Source organism: Synchiropus splendidus, chromosome 14 (genome assembly GCF_027744825.2).
Source record: "Synchiropus splendidus isolate RoL2022-P1 chromosome 14, RoL_Sspl_1.0, whole genome shotgun sequence".
In the NCBI taxonomy this organism is placed as follows: Eukaryota; Metazoa; Chordata; class Actinopteri; order Syngnathiformes; family Callionymidae; genus Synchiropus; species Synchiropus splendidus.
This window is the reverse complement of record NC_071347.1, coordinates 7,897,831-7,910,292: the sequence shown is the minus strand read 5'-3', so window position 1 is coordinate 7,910,292 and position 12,462 is coordinate 7,897,831. Positions and strand designations below refer to the sequence as shown.

At 43.9% G+C, this 12,462-nt stretch overlaps 1 protein-coding gene across 4 annotated transcripts; it reads left to right on the top strand.

Moving 5' to 3' along the window:
• Window positions 1–5,466: 5,466 nt before the first annotated feature.
• neto2b (neuropilin (NRP) and tolloid (TLL)-like 2b) lies at window positions 5,467–11,469 on the top strand. Of its 4 annotated transcripts, none has more exons than XM_053885503.1 (12): window positions 5,467–5,700; window positions 7,742–7,798; window positions 7,868–8,026; window positions 8,145–8,393; window positions 8,457–8,504; window positions 8,593–8,720; window positions 8,953–9,054; window positions 9,135–9,261; window positions 10,082–10,195; window positions 10,332–10,462; window positions 10,534–10,626; window positions 10,690–11,460. In XM_053885503.1, exons 1-12 carry the CDS (start codon window positions 5,691–5,693, stop codon window positions 11,134–11,136), a joined length of 1,665 nt encoding a protein of 554 aa, XP_053741478.1. In that variant the 5' UTR covers window positions 5,467–5,690; the 3' UTR covers window positions 11,137–11,460. The 4 variants fall into 4 exon arrangements, with proteins under 4 accessions (XP_053741478.1, XP_053741476.1, XP_053741479.1 ...); XM_053885504.1 differs by having other exon boundaries at window positions 5,477–5,568; window positions 10,690–11,464; XM_053885501.1 differs by having other exon boundaries at window positions 7,868–8,393; window positions 10,690–11,467.
• The last annotated feature ends 993 nt before the right edge of the window (window positions 11,470–12,462 follow it).

The following is a 12,462-nucleotide window of genomic DNA, read 5'->3' as shown; positions in this document are numbered from 1 at the left end:
GCTCAAAGCAAAAAACACAGGCAGCCATGTCATTGTTGTCCTTTATGGAGGGTAAAACTACAGATCCATCCACTTTTTGGCAAGTCAAATAAGGACACTTGGGGTTTTTTTCTCCCAAAGCACTTACACCGTCTGCTTTCATCTGATTTCGAGGGTCTTAATTGGTCAGATTAATCCTGCAGAGGAGATGACTTCCCGGGCTTAACTCTTCCTTCTTTGATGGTCATCACCATCCGACCATCTGTCCCACTGTGACCCTTCAGTGCCCAGATGGCAAAAGCAAGAGTCTGATGTTGGCAGCCTCAGATCCACGCAACATGACACGCTGACTGGTGTCACGACAGAGCCGTCATATTTTAAATAAGAGTTGAGTGATGTGAAGATGGACTGTGCCTCACTGCTCTGAACTCTCCTTCATCCAAATCTGAGATGAGTACACTCGTCTGAAGGGAGACTGCATTGTTCCTTGAGGACCCCCTGACTGAAGTGCTTGCAGACAAAGTTTGGGTCAGTTATTATGAATCCTGGGATCATTTCAGATGCAGCAGAGACAGAGTCAACATCCTTCTCCTCACATCTACTGATGTCTCATCTAGTGGGGTTTGAAATAGAGCTTGCCTGGTCTCCATTATGTGAACGGGTGGAGCCCCAGGAGAATATTGTGTGCAGCATGCAGTGCAGCATATCACCCACCCCAAATTCTATTGTATTGGGAGAGACCCAGATGGATAGATAGATAGATAGATAGGCAGATAGATAGATAGATAGATAGATAGACAGACAAACAGACAGACAGATAGATAGATAGATAGATAGATAGATAGGCACAAGTAAACAAATTAATAAACAACATTAATTGAACAAAAAAATGACATTAGACAAATAAAAAAATGTATGTAACAACAACACTTCATGAGTGTTTTTCCAGTTCCATTCAGTCCTTTCGCTGATGCAGAGAAGTACACACTGACTGGTCTGAACACACTTGTGTGAAGGCGTGTTGAGACACTGCTGAAAGGCAAATAATGTGAGCGTATTGAATCTCTGCTGTCTCAAGCAAGTGTTCATGTCACTGTGTTGCTCTGCGGGGTCATACTTGTACACTAATCTGTTGTTTTTCTGACACAAGATAAGGCTGGAATCTACCATCCGCTCCCGCTGCACTCTGATGTCACTTAAATCTGTCTGGAGGAAGGATGTTTGTGTCAGTAGGTGCTCACCACAGGGTTTAATCTGAGAGCCAATGGCTGTGACATCACTGTCCGCTGGAAAGCAAGGGGGCGCTGGTTATTAAGCAGCCCCACATTAATCTGTTCTGCACTATTAATTAATGGACTTCCAGCACTTGGACCTCCTCAACTATTAAAGACGAAATCCACTGAGATTTCCTGCCCATCGTGCTCATGGTGGCGCCTTAATGACTTTCCCTGGGAAGCTGATAAAAGTGTTTTGTTTTTCTTGAAGTCAGACTGGCACCTTTGAGTTCTATTATTACAACATAATTCAGTTTTCTGTCACTCCATCCCATGAAAAAATACACTCTGATCAATAGAATGTCATCCAACCCAGTCATCTATTACCTCTGCCAAGATGGTATCCACGGCAACTGATGTATTCCAGGCTGTCATAGTGTCACTTTGCATTCATGTTCTTGAGTGACTGAGTGAGACCAGCAGACAGAGACATAAGACTCCAGCCAAGTGTGGCGTCTGCTGGGGTGTGTGCAGCATGTGGCGGTGGCCGCAGCTCCAGGACAAGTGTCAATCCTAAAGCACAAAGTAAATATTTGATGCCTCTCACATACAGCACATTTATTTTATCATCATCCACAGAAGGAAATTTCAGAAGTGATGCCGCAGTGATGCAACTTGGGAAAAGACTGTGAGCGCTGAATTTATTCACCTTGAATTTGCAATTCAGAAACAGCTCACAGGATGACGACAGTAGCGAAGGGAAAAAAAACTCCAGCAATGTATAGAAAGGTAACGTTTGGTCACAAATATCATTCTCACTTCTTTTGGAGTGACCCACGCTACGGTCATGGAACCATCTGAGTGGGTCACACAGCTGCTATCTATCCATCCATCCATTCTTACATCGCTGCATCCATCCTTACATCCATGAATCTATCCTTACATCCCTACATCCATCCATCCTTTTATCCCTACATCCATCCATCCTTACATCTATCCATCTATCCGTACATCCATCATCCATCCATCCTTACATCATCCATCCATCCTTACATCCATGAATCCACCCTTACATCCCTATATCCATCCATCCTTATATCCCTACATCCATCCTTACATCTATCCATCCATCTATCCTTACATCCATCCATCCATCATCCTTCCATCCATCCATCATCTATCCATCCTTACATCTATCCATCCATCTATCCTTACATCCATCCATCCATCCTTACATCCCTACAACCACCCATCCATGAATCCATCCTTACATCCATGAATCCATCCTTACATCCCTACATCCATCCTTACATCTATCCATCCATCTATCCTTACATCCATCCATCCATCCTTACATCCCTACAACCACCCATCCATGAATCCATCCTTACATCCATGAATCCATCCTTACATCCCTACATCCATCCTTACATCTATCCATCCATCTATCCTTACATCCATCCATCCATCATCCTTCCATCCATCCATCATCTATCCATCCTTACATCTATCCATCCATCCATCCTTACATCCATCCATACTTACATCCATGAATCCATCCTTACATCCCTACATCCATCCATCCTTTTATCCCTACAGCCATCCACCCATCCTTACATCTATCCATCCATCTATCCGTACATCCATCCAACCATCCATCCTTACATCATCCATCCATCCATCCTTACATCCATGAATCCACCCTTACATCCCTACATCCATCCATCCTTATATCCCTACATCCATCCTTTCATCTATCCATCCATCCATCCTTACATCCATCCATCCATCCATCCATCCATCCTTACATCTATCCATCCATCTATCCCTACATCCATCCATCCATCCTTACATCCCTACAACCACCCATCCATCCATCCATCCTTACATCCATCCATACTTACATCCATGAATCCATCCTTACATCCCTACATCCATCCATCCTTTTATTCCTACATCCATCCATATTTACATCCATGAATCCATCCTTACATCCCTACATCATCCATCCTTTTATCCCTACATCCATCCATCCATCCTTACATCTATCCATCCATCTATCCATACATCCATCCAACCATCTATCCTTACATCATCCATACATCCTTACATCCATGAATCCACCCTTACATCCCCACATCCATCCATCCTTATATCCCTACATCCATACTTCCATCCATCCATCCATCCATCCAGCCATCATCTATCCATCCTTACATCTATCCATCCATCTATCCTTACATCCATCCATCCATCCTTACATCCCTACAACCACCCATCCATGAATCCATCCTTACATCCCTACATCCATCCATCCTTTTATCCCTACAGCCATCCATCCATCCTTACATCTATCCATCCATCTATCCGTACATCCATCCAACCATCCATCCTTACATCATCCATCCATCCTTACATCCATGAATCCACCCTTACATCTATCCATCCACCCATCGTTACATCCCTACATCCATCCATCCATCCTTACATCCATCTATGGCCTTAATTTGTGGAAAAGAGACGGTATGGCTCGTGCCAGGAACTGCACACTGTTGTATAAGGAAGATCTTCAAACACACACCAGCCATGGAGGTTCACTTAGGGTGCCAGCTGACATGGTAGCAAGATGGTTCCCGGAGCACTATACGTGCTGTCGCCTGATTCGCTACCAGCTAGGCACAGATAAGAAATGAAGACATAACGTGACACCATGCTCTTGTAGGGGAATGCTGACTGAAAAAGAAGACGTGTGTGACCAACCGAGAAATACATGGTGATGGTGAATCTTATGGAGAGAAGATAAAGATCTACTAGGAAATCTTCTATACGCTAAAGCAGGATTATGGATTAGTCCTGACATGAAGGTCCCACTCAAGGAGATCCAGGCTTTTAAATCAGAAAATAAGCAGCATCTGAGGGCTGTGGAGTAGGAGCTGAAGATGAGCATCGGAGAGGGATAGAAGAGGGACTGGCTGGTCAGCAGCAGGGGTCATCCTGCATCGGAATGTAGACCAGTCGGTGACTCTTTAGGAAGTCAGTGTCGTCACCAGGAACTTCATGTCCGACCGCTGCCCCGCTCCCTTTGTGGCTTCAGGACATTACGGAATTATGGAGAAATGTGCTATTGCACTTCTCCAATAGAAAGGGAATTTATTTTGGCTCATGAAAAGGAAAATATAGACATGATTTTTACATTACAAGTCATATAGCAGATGCCTTCTTCCTTACCTTACGAAAGTGCACCAATGATCAAACCGTGAACACCAGGAATCAAACCAAATGTAACCAAGGAAGCTAAACAATGAGGCAGAGCAGTTCGGATTTGGATGGGCTGCCATTTTTGGGCTAAGAAATCGCACTCTCAGTGAGGGAGCAGCCATCCGATTGGGTGAGTTGATGGTTATGAGTCCTAATCCACTGGAGGCCCAGTAGGCTTGAGCCGAAGTGTGGCAGCCATCAGAAGCCTGTGAAGAGAGCCAAGAGGTAGTGCTTACCCTAGGACTTTGAAGACCAGCTGCAGAGGTCTGCTGGAACAGCCAGGGATGACAGGAGCTTGGCCTTGAGTTGATGATGCTTTCAGGTTCTCCTGATGTGAACCTGCAGGATCTAGATGTTGTAAAGTCGTGGGCGATCGGTCATCAAATATCATGCAGCTTGTGACACAGAAGCATTATTGTGGGTAAAACTGTAGTCTATTAACAGAGACAGCAACTCAGTTTTGTCGAGTGAGTTTGAGATAAAGTGCAAGCATCCACTGGGAGATGTCCATCAGAATGTCTGAGATTTGTTCTGCCATGTTGCCTGACACTGGAGGCATATGATGAACCATTGCCTTCGAAAGTAAAACGTATTAATGAATGAATGAATGAAGAATCCAAGCCTGTTTGTACACAATAAAACTATCACAGGACCGAGCACAGACCCGTGCTGGATGCCATCAGACGGAGAAAGATCAGATCTTTCCTTTGCTCAGTAGCATTTAGATCAGGAAGTGGCCAAACATCCAAGAGATCGCTCAAGACAGCCACAGAAGGGAGACTGGATTTTTTTATTGGTTATATGAAATTGTTACATGCTGACTGAAAAAGTCACTCAGAGTTAAAATGCATTTTTTAAATAAAAGATTCTGCGATCAACTCCACTAAGGTCTCACTGTCATCGCTTCCCCGCTCAGCCTCGGCGGCAGCTGCACACGCGCAGTGTGCTCCTCCTCTCTGCCGCGCTGATCTTGAACCAGCACCACTGCTCATCTGCTTACTTGAGCCCGCGACTCCCTCTTGATCGCATCCCACCGTGGTGCTCCACCACACAAGAGGATGAGTAAGAAGTTCACGAGCCTCTCTCTCATCTTGACCGCCGGGATTAGGATGGAAAGGTGAAAGTTGCCTTTTGTAAATCCTTGATTTCTAACATCTAATCCTCGACATTGATTTGGATCTAAGAGCATGTGAGATGCTGCATTGTTGATTAAGTTGTACATCGAGGGGAGCAGAGAGGATGCTTGTTGGTAAGTGTCTTTACTTGATATTTACACACCCTGAATAAAGCTGTAAAAATGATACAGACCAAAAAATGAATGGTTCAGAAAATCAATCGAGATGTATAGCAAGAGTCCAAAACAATAAAATCATAGATGTCAACGTTTAAGGTTTTAAGTGAACATGTGACTGACAAATTCAATAAATAACTGTGATCATCATAATAACATAAAGTATTGCCATAATTATTATAATAGCTGTTGGCCATAATATTTGATTCAATACATGTGTTTGTTATATTTTAATAATTCTATTGCATTTAAATAGAAAAACAAATGTAAAACATTCATTCACAAATGGCATCGTATTCCTGTCTGTTGCCTTATGAGATTATTCATGTAGGAGTCAAAATACTGTCTGGTACAGCAGTTTTATTACTCATAGTTTAGTGTACTTGAGATGAGTACTGCAACGACTGCTACGATGGAATGTGTTTTGTCAGTTGTTCAGAGTTGCTTTTGGCATCATCGGCGAGCACCAAACTTTGATATAGAGTGGCACAAAATATGTATAAGCATGATGCTGGCGAACTATGCGTGAATAAATAATAATAAATAAACGATAAATAAAAAACATTGGTGACCATTCATTCACAATAAATTGGTATTTCAAAATAATACTCAAAACTGAATAAAATAATATAAAACAATATAAACAGAACACGGAAGTCTGGCAAAAATGATGAAGGGAAAGATAAAAAAAAGGCTATGAAGTGATTTAATAACGATCAATACTGTCACATTGAAATAATGAGGACTGATCATTAACTCAAAATTATGCAGAGCCTCTGTCACATTCTTCGACTGGACTTAGTGTAATTGATGTAATAACATTGTTGTCGCCGCTTTGTATTCCAATCTGTTTTTGTGTTGCCGGGTAAAAAAGTCAATGACTCACATTAAGACCTCGAGTTACTTGGGTCAGTCTTACGTAACGTGTTTCTGACCCTCTTATCCGGAGCGACTTGCGATGAGGTAGAGTCCAGACGGTTGCTGCAGTGGACCCCGTTGGTCAGCCCACTATAAGTGTGACCACGGACAAACACTCCAGAAAAGCTGTTTCGAATTTAAACAGGGAAAAGAGAAAAAAATATGGACATGAATGAGATGTCAGTGTGTATATTATTTACATTGTTTTCAAGAGAACTATGCCTGATGATGGCCCTATGGCCCAGGTTTAGATTTTGAGGAAACTAAACTAGTACCATTTACAAGCTTAGTTTCCTCTTACTTTTTTGTCACATTTTTATAATCATTTTAGTAGTAGTAGTTTTAAGTTATTTAAGCAGAAACAGCTGCACAATTAAAAGTACTGTACTGAGCTTTACTTCATTTTATTATTCTACAATTATTTTATCTGTGTCTGTGTTACTTTGAAATACCACTGATCGCAATGACCTCAAAATGATCTGAAAATCTGAAATCTGTAGGTAGTAACTGACACATATATATTCTGGAGTACAAATTCACACACCTGCTGTGCACATGCCACACACACACTTACTCGTGTAAGGCCAACATGTCTAACCTAGTAATGGAGACTAGATGCCTCACATATATTTTTTATGATTTATTCAAAGTTCTCCACAAAGAACAGACTAGAAAACATGAACCGCAGCACAAGGCGCACTCCTACAGGAGCAGCTACATAAACGTCCACTTGTATAATGTCAGACTTTGGCAGCGCAGCAGGCTGCGGCGACACGTCAGTGACCTGTCCAAACTCATTTCAGCAGACTGCTACCTCCAGGCTAATTGTGCTATTTAGGTTGGATTTTGGCACGAACAACAACGCCACGTTGGACTTCCTTCCTTCTTCACTCACCACCCCCGACAAGAACCACCTCGCAGCCATAGTTTAACCCTCAAAGCAGAAACGGTGGACAGAGTCTGACCTTTTTTTTCCATTGCTGTCAAGCTTTTCAACAAACACTGATCTGATACATATACAGAGATGGAACACGTACAACCTGCTAAGCTCTGTCTCTCCTTCCTCTCACCCGCTCTACAGTCTGGATTCTTCTCTTGATGGTCGAGGGGGGACTTGCTGAGGCCAAGAAACCTGCAGGTCGGACTGTGATGTCAAACATTTCTATCCACTTTGACATGACGTTTTTTTTTTCAACTCTACATCTAGATGCAAGTGTGGGATCTAAAGGCGTCCAGCCATCTCAGCGGCCCCAGCAATCGCGGTATTGTGGAAACTGGGAGCGAAACACAGACGGAGGCACCTTCAGCTCCCCAAACTATCCACTCACCTACCCGCCAAACAGAGAATGCCTGTTTGTCCTGGAAGGTAGCGGACACAACAGATCAAAACTCCATTCCCCTGTCTGCTGCTAACACAACCAACATTTGTGGAGATGTTTTTTTTTTAAGTCGCCACTGTGTTGCCCTGTCCTCTCTTCCTCCAGCTCAGCCTCGGCAGAGAATAGAGCTGCTCTTCGACAAGGTCTTCTACATAGAGGCGTCGTTCGAGTGTCGGTTCGACCACATCGAGGTGCGGGATGGCCCCTTCAGCTTCTCACCACTCATCAACCGCTTTTGTGGTTCTGCCAGCCCGGGCCTGGTCCTCTCCAGTGGTCGCTTCATGTGGATCCGCTTCTTCAGTGATGAAGAGCTGGAGGGAACCGGCTTCCAGGTTCAGTACAGCTTCACTGCAGGTGAGAGGACGATAAACCTGCCATGATGTCGATGGGTTTTAAACCCCTTGAACGCCTCCACAGATCCTGAGTTCCATCTCCATGTGGGAGGTCTGCTCAACCCCATACCAGGTTAAAGTCTCTGCTCATGAGATAAAAATCCCTGTCGACTGTGTGTCCTAAGATTATAACATAAAGCAACATAATCTTCTTACTGCAGATTGTCAGTTTGAGTTGACTGGAGCCGATGGTCTGATCCGGTCTAGCCAAGTCGACGAGGAGTACAAAGTCAAAGCCGACCAGCCAGTCGACTGCATCTGGACCATACGTGCGCCAAAAAACAACAGGGTAAAAAGTCACCTGTGTGTCCACATAAAGCATATAACTCTTCACACCTCCTTTAGACCTTTTTTGTCTCCACCAAAAGAAGAAGGTTCAACCCTTTAAGTACATTGTTTACTATCTGCCCTCCACATGTGATCCACTGACCCTCAAGGTTTTAGTAATCCCCCAATCTGTTAGATTTTCCCCAGTTTAATCCCACATTTCCTTTTTGAACGCAGCAACTCTGTTGTTTTAGATTTACCTGCGGTTCTTAGAGTACCAGATGGAAAACTCCAACGAGTGCAAGAAGAACTTTGTCGCTGTTTACGACGGGAGTAATGCCATCGAGCACCTGAAGGTAGCTTGGCAATGCCAGACTGACACCCAAAGACTGAAATTTGTGAGGACAAACACACCAACTGTTCCTTCTTTTTAAAGGCCAAATTCTGCAGCACTGTCGCCAACGACATCATGCTGGACACGGGCATCGGAGTGGTGCGGATGTGGGCAGACGAGACCAGTCGTCTCAGCCGCTTTCGGATGCTCTTCACATCTTTTGCAGACCGTAAGTCACGCTGCAGCCGCTAGATGGCGCTCCCGTGTTGAAAATGATGTGAAATGTCATTCAAAATAGTTGCAATGCAAACGTGCAGGGAGTGCCACCTGGTGGCCGCTGAATATGTTTATATATATATATACAGATATTCTTACATATACATACACATATACATATATTTTAAAACGAAGAAAAAAAAGGACACTTTTCTCATTCACCACCAGAGATCATCTGTGTGCAGTCACGTAGACTGCGCACAAGTATAATTTAAAGGGCGTGTCATTGGAAAACATCTACCAACAATCTCCTGGACAGTTTCCTGTTTTACTCTAAATCTGGACTATTAAGATACATTTTATGGAAGTGTGTTGGTGCAAACGAAGTATGATCTGTGGGGAAAAAAATGTTCCAGATTTTGTGTATGGCTGCTGTGGAAAACCTCCATAGGTTCCTCATAGATTGTTGCCCAGTCTGCTGTTTTAAATGCAGTCTGGACCACAAGGAGTATATTTTTTTCATATCTGACCTTTAAAACAGCTAGTTTTTTGCTAGCTTCCTTCTAAAAGTAATTCCAGAAAAGGTCTTAAAAGAAAGAAGATTATAGATTGCACATTAATCTAGCTGTATAAGGAGTAAAGCATAAAGCATATTAACAGACCTGAAGAAAATGCGAAAAGTTTTACATCCATTTACTGTGGGACAGTATTGAAGTTGTGATTCATGTGATGTGTAGTTTTCGGGTGACTCTTTACTCTAGTTTTGAATGCTGTTTTTTTATTATCGTGGAACTTTGAGCAGCTCATTTCCCAACTTCCTTCTTGTGTTGCAGCTCCCTGTGTGAGCAGTGCGTTCTTCTGCCACAGCAACATGTGCATCAACACCTCGCTGGTGTGCAACGGCATCCAAAACTGCGTCTTCCCCTGGGACGAGAGCAACTGCAAAGGTAGTGCGGTCTGGGTCTCTGAACATTCTGTCATACATGACATGAAAACTCTGAGGTGCTCATGGGGACCCGGTCGCACAATGCAAATGACTAGATTAGAGCTTTTTTCTTCTCATGAATACTTGTCATCATCCAGAGAAGAAGAGCAAAGGTCTGTTCCACCAAATGACAAAAACCCATGGGACAGTCATCTGCGTGTCGACTGGAGTTGTGCTGCTGCTGCTCATCGTCTCTGTCCTGGTGCAGCTGAAGCAGCCGCGTAAAAAGGTAGCAGAGGAAGCCAGGGAGTGTTCACCTGACCGCGTGTGTAACCTGTCTTTCATGTTCCACCCCTGAAGGTGCTGGTGCGCAAGAGCAAGCTGCTTCACCAGGGTGATCTCCAGGAGGTGTTTGACCCTCCACATTATGAACTCCTGACTCTCCGGGACAAGGTATTCAAGTCTAACTCAGTACAGCCTATTAAGTCATTTCTGCATGTCGAACGGTCTTTATAGGAGATGTCTCGCGACATGGGCGATTTATCAGAGGAGCTGCAGTCACTCCAGGCTCTGCGGAGATCCTCGTCTGGATCTCGCTGCATTCATGAGCACCACTGCGGCTCTCAGGCCTCCATCAACTCCATCAAGGCCAGCCTGGGTGCTCACGGCCTGGGCAGAGGGTCCGTGGATCTCCCTCCGCTGAGAGGAGACATCCAGGGAGCCTTTCCCCCTTTTCCTGACCTCAGCAACAGCCAGAGGAAGAAGAGCTGGCCGAGCATGAAGACGGGCCGAGCGCACCAGAGCGTCACCAGCAGATCTGTGAGGTGTCAGGACAGAGTGATGGAGGAGGAGGAGGAAGAGGAGGAGGAATACAGGAAGTATGACATGCATGTGCGCCGAGGAGGCGGCAGGAGAGGGCATTATGAAATTGCACAGCAGAGATCACTGTCAATGGACTTCTGAAAAAGTACAAAATACAGACTGCTACAAAACCTATTAATGTTAAAAAGAGCATGGAGGGGCGAAATGTTTTGATATGTCGTGTCTTTGCACGAGACAAGAATAAATGAATTGTCCTTGACCCACTTCTTTCTTACTTCATTTATGAATCTCAGGCTGTAAAAGTTTGTTTACCTCTCACATTCAGGTGTCAGACACGTTGTCACCATCACATGAGCGTGTTGTATAATCAAGTGATGTCATCAAAAGTACCTGGCATGTCCCTCGTCTTTCAATTTCTATTTCAAGCACCAGTGGATTTTCAGAAAACATTTTTGGAGACTGAGCCAAAGAACCTTCAAATGTAAAAAAAACAAATTAAATTCTAAATTCATGTTGAGATATTTTTATGAATCTTTGAATGTGCGCTATAATGCCTCTTAACTGCAGCACCATTTGGTCATGTCTCTCTGACATGAGTGATGTTACCAGTTGGTGTTCACTTATTTTCACCTTCTAAAAATCTCTTGTCAAGTAGGACATTTACAGTCAGGGCTACCACAGCAGGTCTGTGTCTTCCACCATAACCTACCTGACTAATCTTGTTGGTGAGCTTCCTCTCCTTCTCTTGACTGGCACTTACATTTCTAACATTCTTTGTCAAACAGGTTACGTGTCTCTCCTCTCCACGTGTCCAAACCACCTGAATCTGGCTCCCATAATCTGTCTCCTAACCTTCAACTCTGTCACACTACCTCTGCTTCATGTCTTTGTGACAGTGCTACTGACTCTAAACCACACATCATTGCAGGTGCAACTACTGTCCTATTTCTTAGCTGCTACTCTTCTGCAACAGAACACCTCTGCCAGTGGTCTCCGAGGTTGTCTGTTTCCACTTCCTCAACTCAGCTTCACCGGTCCTCCTGCGACCCTCTGGTCTACAAAGCTCAACTGAGCTTCATTCCTCTTCTCTACAGCTCATACCTCCACCTCTCCAGCTCATCTTTCCGCACACTTCAGATATAATGGAGACTCCTCCATGAATGATAATTAAAAAGTAAACTAGCAAGCAAATGAAATAAAAATGACCTAAGATTATCAAATATACATAGCAGCTACAACCGGATCTACAACAATTTACACGCATTGACAGTTCTTTGGTAGATGTGTGTTTGGATGAAGCTAATAAAGGAGTGGGCCATGCCTGTGCCAGTTCCATGAAAGTGGGCCAGTGATGCGGCTGTGACTCAGACAGGACAATTGACGTACACACAGTTGCCGCTATAATCTCACCAAATCTAGATAAGATCCAGAAGGTGTGGTGGTGTGATTAAGGTTACTGTGTAAGTA